General features: G+C 34.3%; 1 protein-coding gene across 1 annotated transcript; it reads right to left on the bottom strand.

Moving 5' to 3' along the window:
* Window positions 1-21,989: 21,989 nt before the first annotated feature.
* LOC142231313 (uncharacterized) lies at window positions 21,990-23,399 on the bottom strand. Its single transcript, XM_075301928.1, has one exon. The coding sequence runs from the start codon at window positions 23,397-23,399 to the stop codon at window positions 21,990-21,992; it is 1,410 nt and encodes a 469-aa protein (XP_075158043.1).
* Window positions 23,400-26,503: the final 3,104 nt, after the last annotated feature.

Genomic DNA, 26,503 nt, shown 5'->3' with positions numbered 1-26,503 from the left:
TTATGGGCTTTTATGTGCTGAAAGATCTCGAAAGATACAATTGTATCAAATAATATACAATTATATCAAATTAGATCTGATTAGATGTGTCTCATTTTTGAGATCTGATCAGATCCAATTTCATAGTGTTTAGATCTGACCAGATATAACCATTTTTCGGATCTGCTCAGATCTGACCATATCTTGGCTCAGATCTAACCATATCAAATCAGATCCCCTAATTTTTACACGGGATGTTTGCACTTAAATATATTGTGTTTCAAAATTGTGCCCGAAACACATTTTGTTTATATCGGAACATATGAAAAACATATTTTTCTAACAGTGTAGGCTCCGCAAGCCAAATCGGGGGATCGGTTTATATGGGGCCTATATATTATTATGGACCGATGTTGACCAATTTTTGCATGGTCATTAACTACCATATACTTACACCATGTACCAAATTTCAGCCGCATCGGATGAAATGTGCTTCTCTTATAGGCTCCGCAAGCGAAATCGGGGGATCGGTTTATATAGGGGCTATATATAATTATGGACCGATGTGGACCAATTTTTGCATGGTTGTTAGAGACCATATACTAACACCATGTACCAAATTTCAGCCGGATCGGATGAAATTTGCTTCTCTTAGAGGCTCCGCAATCCAAATCGGGGATCGGTTTATATGGGGGCTATATATAATTATGAACCGATGTGGACCAATTTTTGCATGATTGCTAGAGACCATATACTAACACCATGTACAAATTTCAGCCGGATCGGATGAAATCTGCTTCTCTTAGAGGATTCGCAAGCCAAATTTGGGGGTCCGTTTATATGGGGGCTATACGTAAAAGTGGACCGATATGGCCCATTTGCAATACCATCCGACCTACATCAATAACAACTGCTTTTGCCAAGTTTCAAGTCGATAGCGTGCTCCTGTCGGAAGTTAGCGTGATTTCAACAGACAGACGGACGGACGGACGGACATGCTCAGATCGACTCACTACGACCCAAATTATATATACTTTATGGGGTCTTAGAGCAATATTTCGATGTGTTACAAACGGAATGACAAAGTTAGTGTAACCCCCCCCCCCCATCCTATGGTGGAGGGTATAAAAAGTAACCGTGGAAACAAGCTGGGTTTCAGCTTAAAAACTGAACATAGTACTCAGCTTGAGATAATATTTTTTCCAGTGCAGGAAAAAAAAACACAAAAAAACTGAAGACTGAAAGCATTCTAATGACTTTTGGAATATTTGCTACATTTTCTGCATACCGGAATGAAATTCATGTACTCACTCCTATTCTGGCATCTGGGCATCATTTTTGTGTGTTCTCATCTATTCCTTGCTGGATGGTTATAATTTAACAATATATTTGCCGTCTTATGTTTATTTCGCTTTTTCATTCGTTCAAGTAGAGTTTATTGCAAATACTTTCACGGACCTGGTGGGACAAAGGTGGTATCCTCTGTTCCTGTTCTTAAAACAAGATTGTCTTTGGTCTAAAGGAGCATGAGAAGGTTCGGAATAAGCTGGCACTGTCAGGTTGAAGTTGGCTCCTTTGAAGTGGTTATGGGAGCCTGAGCAAACAAATGTCACGATAGCATTTATTTAAAACCGGAACAGTAAACACAAACGTGTCTCCCGAGGAAGTCGTTCTAGAGATAACCAAACACGATGGCCAAAATGGAAAAAATACAGTCCCATACTTCTTCCTTTGCAAAGTTATTTTTCTAAGAAGAAGGCAAACGAAATGTAAATTTCATTTTTCACTTCGTGGGGGAGCCAGCTTCCTTGCAGGTTACCCAGCAGGTCATTCATTCCTACCCATGGAATGTTGAACAACTGTAATTTTCAACTGATAGAAGCAATAACTTCAAAGTCATAGCAGCCTATCTTAATGATGTGATAATTATTGTTATCATTGCATTAATACAAATGCAAATGATATGTTTTTAATTGTAGCATTTATTTATAATTACTTAACAATTCCGAATATTTATGGCGCAGCATATGAAAACAATAGATGTGGTTTATATACGAATGATTTGTCGATTGATTTTTGAGACAATTTTAAATTATCAATCTTAGGATAGTATCAATCATAGAATCAATATACAAGCATATACAGCAGTAAGTTCCGACAGGCCGAATCTTAAATATCCACCACCATAAATCAAATATTATAGTTTCCTCTGAAATTTCAGGGGGTTTTATGACAGATATTCTCCCAAATAGAGCAGTTCAACTATAACACTTTCCGAAGATAAATCTAAAGATTTTACCTATGAAGACTATATCAGATTCTGGATTTATAAGAACCATTTATTTATTGAAGCAATTCAAAGGCTTTAAAAGGTCAAATTAACGAATTACAATGTACTACTCTAATTTTTGTTTGTGTTTTAGAGGAATCATTAATATCTTGCGCTACCCTCAAGATTTTCGGCATTCCTTTTTATGGTCCTAAAATACCTCTAGATTTCCACTATCATGCAAATGGGATAAAAACTACGATTTCTAAAAGCCAAGAAATAAAATCGGGACGTCGGTCTATATGGAGGATATACCAAAACATGAACCAATACTCGCCATTTTCGGTACACCTGTTTAAGGTCCTAAACTACCTCTACATTTCCAATTTCAGGCAAATTGGATAAAAACTACGGATTCTATTAGCCCAAGAAATAAAATCACGAGATCGGTCTATGTGGGGGCTATACCAAAATATGGACCGATACTCACCATTTTTGGCACACCTCTTTGTAGTTCTAAAATACCTCTAGATTTCCAATTTAAGGCAAATTGGATAGAAACTACGGTTTTTATAATCCCAAGAAGTAAAATGACGAGATCGGTCTATATGGGGGCTATACCAAAGTATGGACCGATACTCACCATTATTGGCACACCTCTTTGCGGTCCAAAAACACCTCTAGATTTCCAATTTCAGGCAAATTGGATAGAAACTACGTTTTTTATAAGCCCAACAAGCAAAATCACGAGATCGGTCTATGTGGGGGCTATACCAAAATATGGACCGATACTCACCATTTTTGGCACACCTTTTTATGGCCCTAAAATACCTCCAGATTTCTAATTTCAAGCAAATAGGGTAAACACTATGGTTTCTATAAGCCAAAGAAGTAAAATCTGTAGTTCGGTCTATATGGGGGCTATATCAAAACATGGACCGATACTCACGATTTTTGGGCACACCTCTTTATGGTTCTAAAATATCTCTAGATTTCCAATTTCAGGCAAATTGGATAGAAACTACGGTTTTTATAAGCGCAAGACCCCAAATCGGGAGGTCGGTTTATATGGGGACTATATCAAAACCTGAACCGATATAGCCCATCGTCGAACTTGACCTGCCTGCAAACAAAAGACGATTTTGTGCGAAATTCCAGTACGATTGCTTTATTATTGAAGACTGTAGCGTGATTACAACAGACAGACAGACAGACAGACATACGGACATGACTATATCATCTTAGAATTTCTCCCTGATCAAGAATATATATACTTCATATAGTCGGAAATCTATATTTCGATGTGTTTAAAACGGAATGACAACTTATTATACCCCCGTCACGATTCTAAAGGGTGATACGGTCAAAATTTGGTCAATATAAACTTGACGTATTTCTTTCAATTTTGCATTTTAAAAACCTGAACACCCTTCATTTTTATGGTGTGTGTGTAGAATGTTGCTCCTATTTTGATTTTGGAATTCACTCTTCAGTTGTCAAAATGCCGTCCAAACAAGAAGAGCAGCGTATCAAAATTTTGCTGGCGCATCGCGAAAATCCGAGCTACTCGCACGCAAAGCTGGCAAAATCGCTAAAAGTTGCCAAATCAACCGTTACAAATGTAATTAAAGTGTTTGGGGAACGTTTGTCGACAGCCAGGAAGTCTGGATCGGGGGAAATCGAAAACCGGAAGCCGCTGAGACGACAAAGAGAGTTGCCGGTAGTTTCAAGCGAAACCCTAACCTCTCTCTCTGAGATGCCGAAAATAAGCTGGGTGTATCGTCTACAACCGTGCATCGAGCCAAAAAACGAGCCGGACTATCGACTTACAAGAAGGTAGTGACTCCACTAAACGTCTGCTGCCTTTCCTGAAGAAACACGGTTATTCCGTACCGTTTTGGCCGGATTTGGCATCTTGCCATTACGGTAAAAAGGCCATGGAGTGGTACGCCGCCAACAACGTGCAGGTGGTTCCTAAGGACAAGAACCCTCCCAACACGCCAGAGCTCCGCCCAATTGAGAAATACTGGGCTATTGTTAAGCGGAACCTAAAGAAGACCAAAAAAACTGCTAAGGACGAGCAGCAGTTCAAGGCAAACTGGCTTTCTGCGGCAAAGAAGGTGGGCAAGGTGGCTGTACAAATCTGATGGCAGGTGTCAAGCGTGAGGCCCGGCAATTCGGATTTGGAAAAGCGAAAGCCTAACTGAATATTTTTCCTGAATTTTATACTAATTGAACTTGAAAAAGAAATTTAATTTGATTTTTTAAATAAACGATTTCACCGATTTACACGCGTTTTCCCTTGACCAAATTTTGACCGTATCACCCTTTAAAGTGGTGGGTATAAAAATAAGTATATACTGCCATAAGTTCGGCAAGGCCGAATCTTATGTACGACTCTACCAAAACTGGCAGATTTTTTACTGTTTGATAGATGTGTAGATTCTTAATGATTTGGAAGATTTTGCAAAATATTCCTCCCCAACTACGAAATGCTTCATAAATTTTCTATACAAATAAAATTTTGACAAAATATTCTACAGAAATAAAATTTTGACAAAATTTTCAATAGAAATAAAATTTTGACAAAATTTTCAATAGAAATAAAATTTTGACAAAATGTTCAATAGAAATAACATTTTGACAAAATTTTCTATAGAAAAAAAATTTTGACAACATTTTCTACGGAAATAAAATTTTTACAATATTTTCTATACAAATAAAATTTTGACAAAATTTTCTACGTAAATAAAATTTTGACAAAATTTTCTATACAAATAAAATTTGGCAAAATTTTCTATACAAATAAAATTTTGACAAAATTTTCTATAGAAATGAAATTTTCTACAAAAATAAAATTTTCTATAGAAATAAAATTTTGACAAAATTTTCTATAGAAATAAAATTTTGACAAAATTTTCTATAGCAATAATATTTTGACGAAATTTTATATAGAAATAAAATTTTGACAAAATTTCATATAGAAATAAAATTTTGACAAAATTTTCTATAGAAATAAAATTTTGACAAAATTTTCTATACAAATAAAATTTTGACAAAATTTTGTATAGAAATAAAATTTTGACAAAATTTTCTATACAAATAAAATTTTGACAAAATTTTCCATACAAATAAAATTTTGACAAAATTTTCTATACAAATAAAATTTTGGCAAAATTTTCAATAGAAATAAAATTTTGACAAAATTTTCAATAGAAATAAAATTTTGACAAAATTTTCAATAGAAATAAAATTTTGACAAAATTTTCTATAGAAAAAAAAAATTTCTAAATTTTCTATTCAAATAAAATTTTGACAAAATTTTCTATAGAAATAAAATTTTGACAAAATTTTCTATAGAAATAAAATTTTGACAACATTTTGTATAAAAATAAAATTTTGACAAAATTTTCTATACAAATAAAATTTTGACAAAATTTTCTATACAAATAAAATTTTGACAAAATTTACTATACAAATAAAATTTTTACAAAATTTTCTATAGAAATAAAATTTCGACAAAATTTTCTATGGAAATAAAATTTTGACAAAATTTCCTATAGAAATAAAATTTGGCAAAATTTTCTATACAAATAAAATTTGGACAAAATTTTCTATAGAAATGAAATTTTCTACTTAATAAAATTTTGACAAAATTTTCTATAGAAATAAAATTTCGACAAAATTTTCTATACAAATAAAATTTTGACAAAATTTTCTAGAAATGGAATTTTGACAAAATTTTCAATAGAAATAAAATTTTGACAAAATTTTCTATAGAAATAAAATTCCGACAAAATTTTCTACGGAAATAAAATTTTGACAAAATTTTCTTTGAAAGGAAAATTTTTGACAACATTTTCTACAGAAAAAAAAATTAAAAATTTTCTGTAGAAATAACATTATTTTAAATGTACATCCAAAAATGCTCTACTATAGGTGGACTTAGTTTTCATTTCACAAGAAGTTCTTTTGAAGGGATGTATAAAAGTTCTTTGTTTTACTCAGATATCGAATAACGTTAAAGACTCTTAATTTTACCGAGTATAAAACACAACAAAGACAAAAAATAGAAATTTCCCAAAAGTGAAATTTTAAAAAGTGTACTGATCCACTTCTCGACTAACGTGGAATTTGCGACCAAATATTTGCCAGTATTATTTAAAACGCCTTTACGTAGAAATTCCCCTATTTATTATTAATAAAATCTGAATAATGAAATATGATCACATTTGAACTAACATAATGCGAAATCAATGATGCCGATACTTAAAAAGATGACTTCCGGCCTGTAAAAAGTCGATGTAAAATTCATGGTTTCTGAGCTGATTTTGCTCCTTTTTCATATCCAACGATCAGTTTTTTTTTGGCTACGCGTTTTTTTGCTGGATGGCTACTCCGCTTTGCGAAGCTTTGCCTATAATTATAAGTTTCAATAAAGGGGATGTATTAGAATCATATTTACGTTCATTGAATTAGGTTTTTAATTCAGTTTTGGTTTTTATATCTATGGGTATGGTCACACTAGGCAAATATTTGGCCTAAATGAATGTCAAACTGTTTTCCAAGTTCACTTTCGAAATAATTGGATACCGTTTTTGGAAAATATTTCTATCGTGATGTAATATATACAATATGAGCTAAAAACGTTTGCTGGTTTAACAGTGGCGACAAATTCTTTTTTTGATTTCTGTCAAATATTTGCCTAGTGTGCATAAACCATTTTGTAATTTCTTGAAACTTAAACAATTTCAACTAAAATTTTTTACCCATAGAAGTTCTAGCCATCTATCGATGCAATTGGAATTCTAGCACCAGACAAAATGCCATCGACCTTTAACTGGGAATGCCGTATCCGTCGTCTCAGGTTCATGTTAAAGAAAGAAAACTAGGAGAAATTCCCAATATAATGTTGTAGACAACTAAAAGGAAAAACACCAAGAGAAGAGCAATGTTTGTATATGCGAAGAATGAGATGTGGGTAGAGCAATACCTGATACGAAAAACTCGTTTAAAAAACAATGTTTTTATTTTGTTGCTGTTTTTTTTTTACTTTTTGCACACGAATCTGATGCTGATGACAAGCTATCAGTGAAGCGGAATAAACGAACCATTGTTACTGGAGAGAGACCATTAGCAGGAATTTTGGGAATGTGAAAAATTTCGATCCTATGGCATGCGTCGACAAATCATTGAGCTTTGATGAATCAAGAGCAATGGGAGATAAATCAAATATAAATTTTAGAACTCCTTATTTCAATGTTAATTGGAAATTTAATTGAATATATTTCACATTTAAATTTAGTTCATTTCTTTAAGTTTAGTTTGTTTATTATAGTTTAAAATACTAACGGCCATTTTCATGTATCTCCGTTAGACTTTAACTCCCAGTTAACAGAAAGTAAAATAAAAATATCTTCTCTCCGGTTAACTTTAACCGAAAAATTTTTAGCAGTTAAGTTGCTAACTGGCATATGGAATATATAGACATGATGACAGGCATGTCCATATAACGGTTTAAAATTTCGTTAGCTAACGTAGCACTAACGGAGCTTCCTGAAAATGGTGGTAAATGTTATTTAATTCAATTTATCTAAATTATTGTTGTTAAAAATTTTACATTATACCTATTTTGGGTTTATTTATGCAGGATGGATATATGATATGCTTGTCATTCCATTGTAATACCGATATCACATTGTAATATCGATTTCCGACCACATATATAATCTTGATCGGGTTGAAATTCGAAGATGATCAAATATGTCCCTCTAGACGCTAAATGTTTCAATAATGAAGGACTATCTAGACTATCAAGCGGTGAACTTATCTTTTATAAATGAGTGCTGCGCGATTCTTTATTTTAGCTCAGTGTCGTCACTGGGACCCGCTTTTTATAACCGAGTACGTACGGCGTTTCACATTGCTGTGAAACCAATTACACTGAAAAAGAACTTGACCGATTCCAAAGATTTTGTCTTTATAATTTTGTATTGTATTCAGTCCATTGTGATACCACATTGGTGAACTTCTCTCCTATCACTGAGTGCTGCCCGATTCCATGTTAAGCTCAGTGACGTGGGACCTCCTTTTTATAGCCGAGTCCGAACGGCGTTCCACATTGCAGTGAAACCACTTAGAGAAGCTTTGAAACCCTCAGAAATGTCACCAGCATTACTGAGGTGGGATAATCCACCGCTGAAAAACTTTTTTTGTGTTAGGTCGAAGCAGGAATCGAACCCACGACCTCGTGTATGCAAGGCGGGCATGCTAACCATTGCACCACGGTGGCTCCCACAGTGGCGGTAATGGGTTGAAATACGATTGCGAATTTCGCACAACATAGAAATGAAGCCAGCAACCTGACTTATAAACCATTTTGGCTTGAGGGCCGAAATATTTGTCTGCCCAGTGTTTCAATACACTATTTAGGATACAAATTCCCTTAATGTCATATTGCATCTATTGCCTTTAGACATTTTGGCCAAACAGTCAGCTGCAACAACGGCTGTGCGGTTGCACGAGCTATCGCTGTGGTCGGAAAAAAGTTACGGTCACAGTTCGGTCCTCAAAATAATGTCAGATGTGCCTAACGTAGTGGATTACACTTTGGCGAGTCCACTTTTCGACAAAAAGTTTGAGACTCTAATTCCCAATAGTGAGGCGTGGTGTACACGGACCCCGGGGAATAAAAGATATATAGATTTCTACACTGATGGCTCCAAATTGGATGGCCAAGTGGGTTTCGGAGTATATTCTAAAGATCTGGAACTTCGAATAGCGAAAAGATTACCTGATCACTGTAGTGTTTTTCAGGCTGAAATATTAGCAATAAGAGAGGTGGCGAATTGGCTGAGAATTAATATTCCAAAAAATGTGAGCAATAATATATACTCAGACAGTCAACCTGCAATAAAATCCTTGGACTCTGTGTTCCTCAACTCGAAAATGCCCATCGACTGCCACAAATCTCTCAATGAGATGGCTGAGAAGTACAATATTCAACTAATATTTGTGCCTGGCCATAGGAACATACCGGGGAACTGCGAAGCGGATGAGTTGGCAAGGCTAGGGACTATCTTACATTTCCAGGGGAACTAGAATTTGTTGGTATGCCCCTAGCTACCTGCAAGCTCATACTGCGTGTGAAGGCTGTTATGATGGCAAATGTTCGATGGGAGAATTGCAGGGGTTGTAACGACACCAAGCAAATATGGCCCCATTTCAACTTAAACCGCACACTAGATATGCTAATGTTCTCGAGACGTCAGATATCACTCCTGATATCTGCTATAACGGGTCGCTGCCTGATAGGCGATTTTGCAAAAACTGTTGGCGCGAAGTATAATGACTATTGTATGAGCTGTCATGATGCGGAGGAAAAAGAATCAATTAAACACCTCTTGTGTGAGTGTCCTGCATTTTGTGTAAAGCGCCAGCAACTTTTAGGAGCATATAGCTTCAGATTACTGGCGGTTCTGGAAAACGTTAACTTAAGCAGTCTGCTAATGTTTTTGGAACAATCTGGTTGGTTCAGCAAAGAAAAATAATCGAGAAGGTTCAGCGGTTAAAATTAGAAGTGCCCATATGCAATATGTACTTTTAGTTTATAGGTATCACAATGGACTGAATAGTCTAAGTGAGCCTGAATCTTAATCGGGCTGCCACTTTAACCTAACCTAACCTAGGATATTTTCCCCATAGTGTTGGGCATTTATTTTTGATCCCACTTGTGGAAGTGACCATTCACCATTACGGCGGACCACACCATTACCATCGGCGGATATTGAGAGATTTTACAATGGTATGGGCTACACTGAAAAAAAAAAATATTGTCGTGAGGACACATATTTCATGTCTTTAAAATACAAATGCACATTTAACATAGAAGACGCATTTCTCTAATATAAGGTTTTTTTTTCCTTGTCCAAAAGTCGATAAACTTTTCAATGAAGTCGTATTGTCCTTATAATTAAGTGATTTCACTTAAAAATGGGTATCATAATATGAAAGAAAAAATGTTTGAGCTAAGGTCAACTTGACTTTAATAATTCAGAAAAATTCTTTAAATATAATGAAATTATCTTTAAATTTGTTGTCTTTTTGTATCGTGACTACAATGCAAAAAATCATTCAAATATAGGACATGTTTTTCAGCACTTTATTTTAAAGACGTTTTTTACTTGAAACATAGCATAGTTTCTACTGGAAGTCGAGTATAGAAAATAAAGTTGTCGTTAACTTTTTTTTTAAAGGAATATGAAGAAAAAAAGCTGAAAAAGCGAAAAATTAAAATTTGCTTCCTAGAAGCAAGTACACAAAACCCAAACTTAAAAGATAATTGTGTCTTAAAAGTATCCTTACTTGTAGTCTCGGCTTCTTTGGCTCGGAAACAATACCAACAAGTATATACGGCCGTAAGTTCGGCCAGGCCGAAGCTTATGTGCCCTCCATCATGGATTGCGTAGAAACTTCATCTAAACACTGCCATCCACAATCGAATTACTTAAGTTGCGGTAACGCTGTGGACCGATGTGGATCAATTTTTGTACGGTTGTTAGAGATCATATACCAATACCATGTACCAAATTTCAGCCGGATCGGATGCAATTTGCTCCTCTTTGAAGCTTCGCAAGCCAAATCTGGAGATCGGTTTATATGGGGCCTATATATAATTATGGACCGATGTGGACCAATTTTTGCATGGTTATTATAGACCATATACCAACATCATGTACCAAATTTCAGCCGGATCGTATGAAATTTGCTTCTCTTTGAGGCTCCGCAAGCCAAATCTGGGGACCGGTTTGTATGGGGGCTATATATAATTATGGACCGATGTGGACCAATTTTTGCATGATTGTTAGAGACCATATACCAACACCATGTACCAAATTTCAGCCGGATCGGATAAAATATGCTTCTGTTAGAGGCTCCACAAGCCAAATCTGGGGGTCCCTTTATATGGGGGCTATACGTAAAAGTGGACCGATATGACCCATTTTCAATACCGTCCGACCTACATCGATAACAACTACTTGTGCCAAGTTTTAAGTCGATAGCTTGTTTCGTTCGGAAGTTAGCGTGATTTCAACAGACGGACGGACGGACGGACATGCTTAGATCGATTCAGAATTTCACCACGACCCAGAATATATATATACTTTATGGGGTCTTAGAGCAATATTTCGATGTGTTACAAACGGAATGACAAAGTTAATATACCCCCATCCTATGATGGAGGGTATAAAAATACGAAAGATTCATCCAAATTTGACATGCATACACTGAAAAAAAGCATGCCCGGTTTCAAAGATTTTGTCTTTACTTTAAAAATTTTGATATTGATTCCGAGCCAAAGAAGCAGAGAATACAAGTAAGGATACTTTTAAGACACAATTCTCTTTTACATTTGGTTTTTGTGTACTTGCTTCTAGGAAGCAAATTTTTCAGCTTTTTTCTTCATATGCTATCAAATTTCTTTAAAAACAAGTTAAAGACAACTTTATTTTACAAACGAGTAAAAAAAAATTGCTGACCTGTAAACAGTATAATAAGCTGTTAATAAAATAAGAAATATTCAGCTGTCACTGCTAACCGAAATTAGAGTTCAGTGTATTTGATTTTAGTTGTGTAGAAACACGTTTTATATTCGGCTAGAAGCATTTCTCAGAAATTCCAAATATATTTCTAGCAGCTGTAACATTCCAATTCCTATAACATTTTAATTTTAACCTTCTTAATATGCATTCGTTTATTATTTCACAAAAAGCTTAATTTGGTCATGTGCCAATATTGCTGATGAAAAATTGCTAATGTAAATATTTAACATTGTGCGAATGTCATTCAATAGCAATATTGGTTTCTTCGAAATTTTGCTATTTTTTTTTCTTTGTTTCAATTTCAATAACCTCAGAGCATTTGCTAAAAATGGCACGCATTGCGTAGGGTGACAAAAATTCAAAGAATTTATGCTGCATGTGAACAACCATGTTGCTTCGGTAGAGACAATGTCATTGAATTGCTCTTACTTACCCACACACTCATACAACAAATTTGCATATCAAAATATTGGTTGGTGAAAACAATTTAAATACTTCATCATCAACATCAACATGAATACAGGAGTTCAAAGTAAAGATGCCTTTGTTTTTGTCTATTGGTACAATAGCTTTAAGGTTTGACGTATTAACTTTTGATCAACAAAATATCAAAGACTAAAAACAAGAAGAAACTGTAAACAATTCTATGTAACTCTGTAATTTGTTGTCTAGGATGTTTAGGTAAAAACTTTTCTTCAAAAAGGTACAAAAAGCCAAAACAGCATCAAAAGACATTGTAAATCAGACATTTATTTTTGTAAATTTGCTCTCCATAATCAGTTTGGAAAAAGTTCAAATGTTTGAAAATTGTTTGCAACGCAATTGTGGTACATGGCGTCTAGACAGCAATGACGAAAAGTTAAAGGATGTCATTCTCTACGGGGAAGGGTATTTTAGAAAACTCAAAACAATGCAAAAATACCAAAGATGGGTAGGGCGGGCTATAATCATTTGTGTGTGACAAAAATCTACTCAATGTCCCTAATCCATATAGAAATGATGATAGCAAGAGTTATGGTCTAATGACACCACTTACAGCCAGTAACGAAACAAGTTGTACACCAATATGAGATATATTGTGAAACTATATTGAAAATATGAAGTAGATATGTATTTGTTATTCCTTAAAAAAGCTTGAGATCCGAGCTTTAATTTATGTTATAATAAATATACAGTATGTCAAGAAAGTGTTTTGACAATAGGATAAAACTTATGTTTTGTTCCAAAATTAAATATAATTTAATTTTAAAAAATATTTTATTATGTATTTTGCAAAGTATACATATTTTATTTTTCTCAAAACGAATTAACAACTCGATTTTTACTTCAATTATTTCTGGAATTTGAAATATTTGGCAATGTCAAAAGACTTTCTTGACATACTGTATATGTATGTATTTCATATTTTTCATATCCTTCCACAATTTATTTCAAATTGGTGTACAACTTTTTTCCCTCTGTCCGTCTGTCTGTTGTAATCACGCTAAGCCTTCAATAATGAAGCAATCGTGGTGAAATTTTGCACAAACTCGCCTTTTGTCTGCAGGCAGGTCAAGTTCGAAGATGGGTTATATAACGATGTTTTGATGTAGCCCCCAAATAAATCGACCACCCGATTTGGGGTCTTGGGCTTCTAGAAACCTTATTTTCTATCCGATTTGCGTGAAGTTGTATATCTAGAGATATTACAGAACCACAAATAGGTGTGCCGAAAATTGTGTCTATCGGTCCATGTTTTGGTATAGCTCCCATATAGACCGACCTCCCGATTTTACTTCTTGGGCTTCTAGAAACCGTATTTCCAATCGGATTTGCCTGAAGTTTGAAACCTAGTGGTATTTTGGGAGCCACCGTGGTGCAATGGTTAGCATGCCCGCCTTGCATACACAAGGTCGTGGGTTCGATTCCTGCTTCGACCGAACACCAAAAAGTTTTTCAGCGGTGGATTATCCCACCTCAGTAATGCTGGTGACATTTCTGAGGGTTTCAAAGCTTCTCTAAGTGGTTTCACTGCAATGTGGAACGCCGTTCGGACTCGGCTATAAAAAGGAGGTCCCTTGTCATTGAGCTTAACATGGAATCGGGCAGCACTCAGTGATAAGAGAGAAGTTCACCAATGTGGTATCACAATGGACTGAATAGTCTAAGTGAGCCTGATATATCAGGCTGCCACCTAACCTAACCTAGTGGTATTTTAGGAATACAAATATTTTTTTATAGCCCCCATACAGACCGATCTCCCGATTTTACTTCTTGGGCTTCTAGAAACCGTAGTTTTTATCTAATCTGCCTGAAATTGGAAATCTGGAGGTATTTTAGGACCATAAAGAGGTGTGCCGAAAATGGTGATTATCGGTCCATGTTTTGGTATAGCTCCCATATAGACCGATCTCCCGATTTTACTTCCCAGCAAAAAATTTGGAAGTTCTTCCAAAGGCATAACTTTAAAAGCACTTCAAGAAGATGCACTCCCAACGATGTTCTTTATTTGAACTACCCAGAAAGTTCTGTTAATTCAATTTTTTATAACTTGGCTTCTTCATACTTTTAATGGGTAATTTTAACTTTTTTGTTACAAATTGGTTAAAACAGTTTAAGAATTCATAAAATGATACAAATTATTAAAATTTTGTCGAAAAAAAAAATGCTAAATCCAATCTGAAAAAATAGGGAATTTTTGAAAATATTTCGAGAAGCGTTAGAATCCATTAAAAATTATAAAAAATTATACAAATTATTTATTTGACAAAATATCACAGAATTTTTTAATTTACATCCAAAACATTGAATTCGGATCACACCTGGAGAAGTGATGCAAATTCAGTGCCACGGCTGTTGAAATGGAGGACTTCCGTCCTATGACAAGCCCATGTTAAATTCATCGCTTCTGCGTCAATTTTGCACCACTTCCGGATCCAAATAGAACATTTTCATTACTTTTTTGGCGACGCTTTTTTTGCTGGGTTCTTGTGCTTCTAGAAACCGTAGTTTTTATCCAATTTGCCTGAAATTGAAAATCGGGAGTTTCTTAGGACTATAAATAGGTGTGCTGAATATATTGTGTATCGGTAGAGGTTTTAATATAGCCCTCTTATAAACCGGCCCTCCGATTTGGGGTCTAGCTTCTAGAACCTTCATATAGACCGATTTCACTCTTTAGGGTATAGAAGATGCACTGATCTCGAAAATTGCTTGAAACTGAATGTAAAATTTCCAGATTTTACTTCTCGTAATCATTTAAATAATGGGAAGTTAAAATCTACAGATTTTAGATCAAGAAGTTGTTTAATCATTATCTTATACACTTACATGAGATGATTATGATTCCTCTAGAACTCAAACAAAAATGGTTCTTATAAATGTAGAATCTGATCTAGTCCTCATATGTAGAATTTTTAAATGTATCTTCGGGAAGCGTACTGGTTGAACTGATCTACTTGGGAGAATATTTGTCATAAAACCCCCTGAAATTCTATATATTATCAAGTAACTCGCTGTGACGAAGAATTGCCAAAGGAAAATATTATATTTGATTCATGGTGGTGGGTATTTAAGATTCGGCCCGGCCGAACTTACTGCTGTATATACAGTTTGTCAAGAAAGTGTTTTGACAATGGGATAAAAATTATGTTTTGTTCCAAAATTAAATATAATGAAATTTTAAAAAAATATTTTATTATGTATTTTGCAAAGTATACATACGTACACAGAATTAAAAATTTAATAAAATATTTAATATTTCAATTATTTCTAGAATTTGAAATATTTGGCAATGTCAAAAGACTTTCTTGACATACTGTACTTGTTTTTTTTTAATACCCTGCGCCACACTGTGGAACAGGGTATTATAAGTTAGTGCATATATTTGTAACACCCAGAAGTAGACGAGATAGACACATGGTGTCTTTGGCAATAATGCTCAGGGTGGGTCCCTGAGTCGATATAACCATGTCCGTCTGTCCGTCCGTCCGTCTGTCTGTGAACACATTTTTGTGATCAAAGTCTAGGTCGCAATATAAGTCCAATCGCCTTCAAATTTGACACATGTTCCTAATTTGGGTCAGAATAGAACCCTATTGATTTTGGAAGAAATCGGTTCAGATTTAGATATAGCTCCCATATATATCTTTCGCCCGATATGGACTTATATGGCCCCAGAAACCAGATTTTTGGCCGAATTTGGTTGAAATTTTGCACTAGGAATACAATTAGTAGTATAGTGAAGTGTGCAAAATTTGATTGAAATCGGTTCAGATTTAGATATAACTCCTAAAAGCCAGAGTTTTGGCCCAATTTGGTTGAAATTTTGCACAGGGAGTAGATTTAGCATTGTAGCTATGCGTGCCAAATTTGGTTGAAATCGGTTCAGATTTAGATATAGCTCCCATATATAGCTTTCGCCCGATTTACACTCATATGACCATAGAGGCTTATTTTTTGCTCCGATTTAGTTGAAATTTTGCACAAGGAGTAGGATTAACATTGTAGCTATGCGTGCTAAATTTGGTTGAAATCGGTTCAGATTTAGATATATCTCCCATATATAGCTTTCGCCCGATTTACACTCATATGACCACGGAGGCCGATTTTTTGCTCCGATTTAGTTGAAATTTTGCACAGGGAGTAGAATTAGCATTATTGCTATGCGCGCTAAATTTGGGTGAAATCGGTTAAGATTTAGATATAGCTCCCATATATATGTTTTTCTGATTTCGACAAAAATGGTCAAAATACCACCATTTTCCTTGTAAAATCGCCACTGCTTAGTCGAAAAGTTGTAAAAAGACTCTAATTTTCCAAAACTTCTAATACATATATATCGAGTGATAAATCATAAATAAACTTTTTCAAAGTTTCCTTAAAATTGTTTCAGATTTAAACGTTTCCCATATTTTTTTACTAACATTGTGTTCTCCCTAGAGCATTAGCCGACTTAAATTTTGAGTCTATAGATTTTGTAGAAGTCTATCAAATTCTGTCCAGATCGAGTGATATTTAAATGTATGTATTTGGAACAAACCTTTATATATAGCCCCCAACATATTTGACGGATGAGATATGGTATCGAAAATTTAGATCTACAAAGTGGTGCAGGGTATAATATAGTCGGCCCCGTGCTTTAGCCAACTTAAATTTTGAGTCTATAGATTTTGTAAAAGTCTATCAAATTCTGTCAAAATCGAGTGATATTTAAAGGTATGTATTTGGGGCAAACCTTTATATATAGCACCCAACACATTTGACGGATGTGATATGGTATCGAAAATTTAGATCTACAAAGTGGTGCAGGGTATAATATAGTCGGCCCCGTCCGACTTTAGACTTTCCTTACTTGTTTTTTACTAACATTGTGTTCCACCCTAGTGCATTAGCCTACTTAAATTTTGAGTCCATAGATTTTGTAGAAGTCTATCAAATTCTGTCCAAATCGAGTGATTTTTAAATGTATGTATTTGGGACAAACCTTTATATATAGCACCCAACACATTTGACGAATGTGATATGGTATCGAAAATTTAGAAAATTTAGTGGTGCAGGGTATAATATAGTCGGCCCCGCCCAACTTTAGACTTTCCTTACTTGTTTTTTTTGATAAATAATTTTATTTGATTGAAAACAAACCTATTACTGAAAGAAAACATTACAAAGAATTACCGAATCTTGAACTTTCGTAGTTCCAAAATTAAGCAATCCTCGTGACATATATTCTTAGGGTGGAATTTTATTTTAAAAATCACAGAATATCGGTAACGACCGTTACTTTGGAAACACCCATATACTTGTTTTTACTAACATTGTGTGTCATCCCAGAATCGCAAAATTCTATAGAGTTTGTAGAACTACAAACTCTATAGAATCGGCTAAGATATAAATATTTGTATATGGGAATATAAACCTTCCCAACAAATTTCAAGGAGTTGAGATGGTAACACAAATTTTGGTCTACATAGTGGTGAAGGGTATAATATAGTCGGCCCAGCCCGAATTTAGACTTTACTTACTTGTTTTTTATACAAAACTGAAATGAAATACATATCAATTTTCCGTTTTGTATATAAAATAAATACTTTTCTATTTTTATTAAATTGCCGATTTGTTGACGACTTTTGAAATGCGATTGCCGATTATGAGGTGTTTTCCTAAGAATAGTGACGATTTTTCTTAACATTCTATTGGCAAGTGTCTTACTTGTGTCTATTTTCAACAATTATATCACGAGAAAATCCTTCTACAACATCCAAAACCCAGTTACAATTACCTCTCCTCAGATTCCGAATACCAATTTAGTTGAAAAACCAAATGTTTAAAAATACCGGGAAAGAATATTTATTACATAGATGGTATAAAGGTGTGCTAATGTAGATGTTTAAGTCTGATTACCATAAAACAGCCACAATTGCTTTTGGTTTTTATTATAAAATCGAATGTGAATGAAGAATCTATATTGATTGGTTTTATGCTAAAATCGAAACCAACCAAACTTAAATACTCAACATAACCGACACCGACACATTTCAACGAAACTTTCCACATCAATCGTCGAATCAATCGAATTCAATGAAAAAAACCACGTAGTTTTTCTTTTGAATTATTTATGAAATCATTGCACTTTTCTAGCAGCAAAAAGTACTTGAATTTTATAAGAACACACACACGCACACAGGATATACGTTCATGCTTACCGCCACATGTCGGCACCACTACCACTAGCACTATCAATCCAAACACTCACTCTCACACACACGCACACTCTATGGGATATAAACACAGTTACACCACATAAAATATGAACCAGTGAACTCACCGACAGTAAATATGAATGAATGGAAAAACAATCGCATACAATGTTCGGTGAGTTTGTACAGTGGTTATAAAAAATGTGGTTTAGAAGGTATTTCAATTTAAAATAATACGATTAAAAAGCCAAAATTTCATTACGTAGGTTTGAATGAATAGCATATAAGAAAATTTCTTAGTGATATTAACTCTAAGAGATAGGATGAGAAGCAATGGTGTCATTCTTTTAAGCATTTGGTATTTCAATATTTCAGAGGTGATATGCAATAAAATGATAAACGAAAAAAATAAAACATTTTCTATACATTTTTGGTTTTAAGCAATTTCGAAAACATAGTAAAATTTTACTACAAACAAATATTTGTCTACAATAAAAATAAGTTAAATTTAGTGTTAGTTTTACTACGGTTTTTTTTTGTGTGCAGTAAAATACTGCAAATTTAAATTTATTGTTTAAAAACTTGACGATTACTTGAGACGATTCTGATTTAATTGTTTATTTAATAATGCAAAATAAAAATGTTTGATCTAAATGATTATTATATTAAAAACAAGTATATACGGCCGTAAGTTCGGCCAGGCCGAATCTTATGTACCCTCCACCATGGATTGCGTAGAAACTTCTACGAAAGACTGCCATCCACAATCGAATAACTTGGGTTGTGGTAACTTAAAACTCTTAACATCGTTTTCTAAATTGGAAGTTAGCCCATACGTGGTAGAGAGCCAGAATTGAAATATGGGGTCGCTTATATGGACCAATTTTTGTGTGATTGGGGATCGATTTATGTGAGGCCTATATATAACTATAGACCGATATTGACCTAGTTAGGCATAGTTGTTAATGGCCATATACTAGCACAATGTACCAAATTTCAACTGACTGGGATGAAATTTGATCCTCCAAGAGGCACCAAAACCAAATCTCGGGATCGGTTTATATAGGGCTATATATCATTATGGACTGATATGGACTGCTTTTGGCATGACTGTTAAATATCATATACTACCACCACGTACCAAATTTCAACCAGATCGGATGAATTTTGCTTCCCCAAAAGGCAGCGGAGGTCAATTCTGGGGATCGGTTTATATGGGGGCTATATATAAGTATGGACCGATTTCGACCAATTTTTGCATGGGTGTTTGGGGTCATACATTAACACCACGTACCAAATTTCAACTGAATCAGATGAATTTTGGTCTTCCAAGAGGCTCCGGAGGTCAAATCTGGTGATCGGTTTATATGGGGGCTGTATATAATTATGGACCGATGTGGACCAATTTTTGCATGGTTGTTAGAGATTATATGCTGACACAATGTACCAAGTTTCAGCCGGATCGGATGAAATTTGCTTCTCTTAGAGGCTCCGCCAGCCAAATCGGGGGATCGATTTATATGGGGGCTATATATAATTATGGATCGATGTAAACGAATTTTTGCATGGTTGTTAGAGACTATATACTAAAACCATGTACAAAATTTCAGCCGGATCGGATGAAATTTGCTTCTCTTAGAGGATCGGCAAGCCAAATTTGGGGGTCCATTTACATGGGGGCTATACGTAAAAGTGGACCGATATGGCCCATTTGCAATACCATCCGACCTACGTCCATAACAACTACTTGTGCCAAGTTTCAAGTCGATAGCTGGTTTCGTTCAGACGGACGGAAAATCGAGCGATGCATATAACACACTGAAAAAACAGTGAACCCACCAGGAAAGACAACTTTCGATTAATTTTAGAAAATTTGGAACTTTTTTAGAAAATTTTAACTAAACGGTATTACAAGCGATGGCATCACTCCGATATGGCAAAAATAAGTAAATATTTTTCGACAAATTCAAGAAAATTTATTAGACATAACTAAATTTTTTCAGTAGTTAAAGAAAATTTTGTAGTTTTAAGAGAAATCTTGGAGTTCAAAATTGCAAGAATGTCTTTAGTGACATACGAAGTTAACGATGGACACATTTTTGGTAAAATTTACAAATTTAAAGAAATAATGAACTATTTTGTAAGAAATACGAAATTAGGAAATCTTTATGCTTTATTTGTGTATAACTTTTTCCCGTTTTTTAGTTCATTTAACTAACATACGCAAAAAATTATTTGACTAAAATAAACTTTTTCCAAACATAATGATTCTATGAACTAATATAAAGTTAATATGGCTTTAGTGAAATAGAGAGTTCACTTTTTTTTGAGTGCAGGTTGGCTGATAAGTCCCCGGTCTGACACATAGATGGTGTCGCTAGTATTAAATGCATATTATTTTTAAATAGTACTAACCTTCAAATGATACGTGTCCAATTTTGAGGAATTTCGTGTTTTGATAAAATACTGTTTTTTGGAGGGAAAAAATACTGGAAGCAAGAACTTGAGTTTCCGGACTCTGCCCCAGGGAAATCAACAATAATTGATTGGTATGCAAAATTCAAGCATGGTGAAATGAGCACGGAGGACGGTGAACGCGAAGAGGTGGTTACCGACGAAAACATCAAAAAAATCCATAAAATGATTTTGAATGACCGTAAAATGAAGTTGATCGAGAAAGCAGAGACCTTAAAGATATCAAAGGAACGTGTTGGTCATATCATTCATCAATATTTGGATATGCCGAAGCTCTGTGCAAAATGGGTGCCGCGCGAGCTGACATTTTATCAAAAACAACAACGTGTTGATGATTCTGAACGGTGTTTGCAGCTGTTAACTCGTAATACACCAGAGTGTTTCCATCGATATGTGACAATGGATGAAACATGGCTCCATCACTACACTACTCCCGAAGGAGTACTACCAAAATGGTATCAAAAAATTGGAAGGTCATTATAATCGTTGTATCGCTCTTGAAGGGAACTATGTTGAATAATAAAAACGAATTTTGACAAAAAATGTGTTTTTCTTTATTTATTTATAAAAAAGATCGACCTTATTGTATCTTCGTTTTTTATATGATTTCTAGAATTTCTAGTCAGGCTTTCAAGGTCATGAGTATATGCAAATAAAAAATTATTTATTTCATATTTTTATCCTACGTTTCGATGGGGATTTCCATCTTCCTCAGGGATTTACTTTATTGAAATCTGGCAACGACAATAAAATATACTAAAAAGGAACAATATTTTTACTTTTTGCTTATGATTGAACCATAATTTTCTATGAAAAACTTACATTTAATCTTTCGTCATATTGTATAAATTATTATTCTAAGTATAACGTCACTATTACAACACAACATTAAACACAAATTTTAAATAATTGTACAAATAGTCCGAAAGTTAACTTAAGTTATCACAGTTGTTGTTTCTTATGGCTACGATCACAGTTTGAAGTAAACTATACTAATGCTATGGTGTAGACAGCATTGGTGTTGTCTTTGTCCTCTTTTCGATTTATTGCACAATGTTGTTTTTGTTGAATGCGCAAGCTCTCGAGAGTGTATCGTCTATTTGCTCTTCGTTCTCTATCTAATATTCTCACATCTTCCCAGTTAGGTGTATGTTGTCGTTCAATGCAATGTTGGGCTAGTGCAGTTGTTTGTTTTCCCTTTTTTATGTCTGTTTGATGTTCGTTTATTCTTGTGCTTAAGCTTCGCTTGGTTGTTCCTACGTAGCATTGATTGCAGTTTTCGTTGTTGTTGCCTATGCATGTTATTTCATAAACAACATTACTCTGTTGTGTTTTTTCAATTTTCGTTTTTGTAGATGTGAAAAGAGAGGCTATTGTTCTATTGGGTCTGTATGCAAATGATATTTCCTTGTCCTCTATTATTTCTCTCAGCTTTTTACTCTCTGTTAGTTTAGGAATAAACGAGAAGCTGTAGAATTTTTTGGGATTGCCAGATGGGGTGGTTTTGTTTGTGTTGTCTGATTTGTTATTTGTTGAATTTTTTGTAATATTATCAATTATATTTTGAGGAAATGCGTTCTGTTGTAGGATTTCTTTAACTTTATTGATATTTTTATTTTTAAATTTATCGTCGCTTAATGTTATTGCTTTCATCAATAAGTTGGTTGCTGTATTAATTTTTTGGTTTATTGGTTGTGATGAATGAAAGTTTAAAATTCTCCCTGATGCGATTGATTTTGTATACCATTCTGTTACGATTGTTCTGTTGTTTCTATATACTTTAATGTCTAAGTAGGGTAGGCAATTGTTAGTTTCTTTTTCCATGGTAAATTGTAGTTTGTTGTAATATTGGTTGAATGTTTTAAGTATTATTTCTTCATCTTTTTTACTTATTATTGCAAATAGGTCATCTACATATTTAGTAATTAATTTAATTTTTATGTTTTTCTTCTCTAGATCATTTAGTACTTGTTCTAATAGTGTGTCAAGAACGATATCCGCTATTGTAGGAGAAAGTGGGTTTCCCATCGGCATACCATAAATTTGGTTGTATATTGTATTATTATAATTGAAATAGTTATTGTCATTTAAACAGAATTGGAGAATGTTTAGAAATTGTGTCTTTGGTATTTTTGTATGTTTTTCCAGAATTTTCCACTGAGTCATTATGTTTTTAATTGCTAAGTATATAGGTATGTTGGTAAACAACGATACCACGTCCAGGGATATTAAGATGTCGTCTTCGTCCAGAGATACTTCCTCTAATCGGGTTTTTAGTTCCATTGAGTTTTTTATATTATATTTCTCCAATATAATGTTGCTCAAAATGTCACCAATATATTTTGATAGATTGTAGCATGGGACTTCTACTGAGGATGAGATTGGCCGTAAAGGCATGTTGGTTTTGTGGATTTTTGGGAGTCCATAGAGTCTTGGGGCTGTGGCAGAGTTGGACGTTAAGTGAAATTTTTCTTGTTATGTGATGTATTCCGCTTTAAATAAATCCATTATAATTTTATTATTTTTCCTTTGTAATTTTAGCGTTGGGTCTTCTCTCATTGTCCTATACGTTGACTTGTCGTTTAGAAGTTCCTCCATTCCAGTTTTGTAATCTTTCTTGTACATTATTACCGTTTTGTTGCCTTTATCTGATCGAGTTACAATTATATCCTTCTGTTTTCTTAAAAATCGTTTTGTCTCATCATATATGTTAAGGATGAATTTGTCTTTGGGATTGTTCTTCATATTCCTTTTGTATGTGAGAATCCTGTTAGTTATTTTTGTTCGAGTTATATCTTTCTCTCTGTCGTCTGATATTGTTTGTACCCATTGTTCTAGGTCGGCGATGAGTCCTATAGTTGAAACATTATTGTTGTTTACCGGAATGGCAAACTTAGATCCGAGGGAAAGGAGCCACATGCTTTCCTCTGTGAATGAAACCTTAGTTTTATTCACAAACCATGAGGGATTGAGTTGTAAATTGTATTCTCTAAGTTTTTCTGCTTTTAGATTCTGTATCTTTGTCGAGTGTGTCAGTTTTATAGAGGATATAATTTCATTATATCTTGTGGTTTGTTTTTTGGTGAAGTTTTTGTATTATGTTTCGTTAAGTGTTGATCGTAATATCTTGTCCAGATTTTGTAACTGTTTTCTGATCTTTAGTAGAGTGGTATTTGTTTCTTTAATTTCTAGATTCAGGACTTTCGAATGGAATTTTTGTTCTATTTTTGAAAAAAGTTTTGTTATTTCCGTTGAGTTGAATGACTTTCGTAATAAATTTGTGCTGTTGTTAAGATGTTTAGGTATGATCCCAACTTTTCGACAAGTTAGAAGGTATTTTAAACGTTCGGTCTGGTTTCCCCGTCTTTTTATCTCTCGGCAGTAATCTTTCAACAGTTTGCAGGTGTTTGCGTCATATTTAAACCTAATGTGCTCAAAAAAGTTCTTCATTGTGTTGATGTTCCGATTTCAAAACTTCAAACTATTCGGCGGGCCCTCCGACTTTGTATTTATTTATAAAAAAGATCGACCTTATTGTATCTTCGTTTTTTATATGATTTCTGGCAATCCCAAAAAATTCTACAGCTTCTCGTTTATTCCTAAACTAACAGAGAGTAAAAAGCTGAGAGAAATAATAGAGGACAAGGAAATATCATTTGCATACAGACCCAATAGAACAATAGCCTCTCTTTTCACATCTACAAAAACGAAAATTGAAAAAACACAACAGAGTAATGTTGTTTATGAAATAACATGCATAGGCAACAACAACGAAAACTGCAATCAATGCTACGTAGGAACAACCAAGCGAAGCTTAAGCACAAGAATAAACGAACATCAAACAGACATAAAAAAGGGAAAACAAACAACTGCACTAGCCCAACATTGCATTGAACGACAACATACACCTAACTGGGAAGATGTGAGAATATTAGATAGAGAACGAAGAGCAAATAGACGATACACTCTCGAGAGCTTGCGCATTCAACAAAAACAACATTGTGCAATAAATCGAAAAGAGGACAAAGACAACACCAATGCTGTCTACACCATAGCATTAGTATAGTTTACTTCAAACTGTGATCGTAGCCATAAGAAACAACAACTGTGATAACTTAAGTTAACTTTCGGACTATTTGTACAATTATTTAAAATTTGTGTTTAATGTTGTGTGTTTTTCTTTGTTAGACCGGGGACTTATCAGCCAACCTGTTACATATATGGGAGGTATATGTAAATCTGAACCGATTTGGATGATATTTTGACGTTTGGTTAATATTATCGGCGACTTTCTTGTTCTGAATTTGAGTAAGATTGGTTCATAAATAAGGCTATGCTGACCAACCAACGGGAGCTATATTAAAATCAAATTTGGGAAAATCGGGCGATACATAGTGGCGTTATATCTAAATCTGAACCGATTTCGATGAAATTTGGCACACGTGAAGGGTGGTAAATTAAATTACTTTGTGGAAATTTTGACGCCGATCGGTTAGTAAATGAGCGCAATCCGACCCCATTTATCGAAATCGGGCGATACATACACATGTGGGCCAGATATGGTCTGTATCAAGCTTTTTAGATTTGCGACTGTCTCAGGAATGTTCATAAAGTTATTAACGTTTTTAACACGCTGAGAATAGAGTTATTTCAATTGGAGACTTCAAACCAAAATTACTATGAACTACTTGATGGTGCAGTAAACGAGACGGTAGCTATTCGCTCATCCTTTCTTTTAATATTTTCTGCAGAAACTGGAAGGGAAGGAAAACTACTTAAGTCTTGCATAAGTGAATTTTTGTTTAGAGAGAATTTTATAAAAGCATTTTTGTCTTATTATGTTAGAGCAAATTTCCATACTAATTAAAATTTTTCAAATTTTTAGCTAGTCATGCGCTGATGCAACTAAGGCTTGGGTGTGCATTATGGACCACGCAAACCAAGAATAGTTTGAATTTGCGAATGAGAGATGTAAAACTAGTAGAATTTTGAATAAATAAAATATAAAACATTTTTGTATACCTTTTTCGGGGAGCCTAACTAAATTAAATTAAAAACAAGTAAGGACAGTCTAAAGTCGGGCTGGGCCGACTGTATTATACCCTGCACAACTTTGTAGATCTAAATTTTCGATACCATATCACATCCGTCATATATGTTGGGGGGTATATATAAAGGTTTGTCCCAAATACATACATTTAAATATCACTCGATTTGGACGGAATTTGATAGACTTTTACAAAATCTATAGACTAAAAATTTAAGTTGGCTAATGCACTAGGGTGAAACACAATTTTAGTAAAAAACAAGTAAGGAAAGTCTAAAGTCGGGCGGGGCCGACTATATTATACCTTGTCCCACTTTGTAGATCTAAATTTTCGATACCATATCACATCCGTCAAATGTGTTGGGGGCTATATATAAAGGTTTGTCCCTAATACATACATTTGAAAATCACTCGATCTGGACAGAATTTGATAGACTTCTACAAAATCTATAGA

This window comes from Haematobia irritans, chromosome 3, assembly GCF_050003625.1.
Source record: "Haematobia irritans isolate KBUSLIRL chromosome 3, ASM5000362v1, whole genome shotgun sequence".
In the NCBI taxonomy this organism is placed as follows: domain Eukaryota; kingdom Metazoa; phylum Arthropoda; class Insecta; order Diptera; family Muscidae; genus Haematobia; species Haematobia irritans.
The sequence above is the reverse complement of the archived record's forward strand: the minus strand, read 5'-3'. Positions and strand labels throughout refer to the sequence as shown.

Bases quoted from the DNA above. Each gene is read 5' to 3' on its own strand.
- LOC142231313 (XM_075301928.1), bottom strand. From the start codon at position 23,399: ATGCCTTTACGGCCAATCTCATCCTCAGTAGAAGTCCCATGCTACAAT.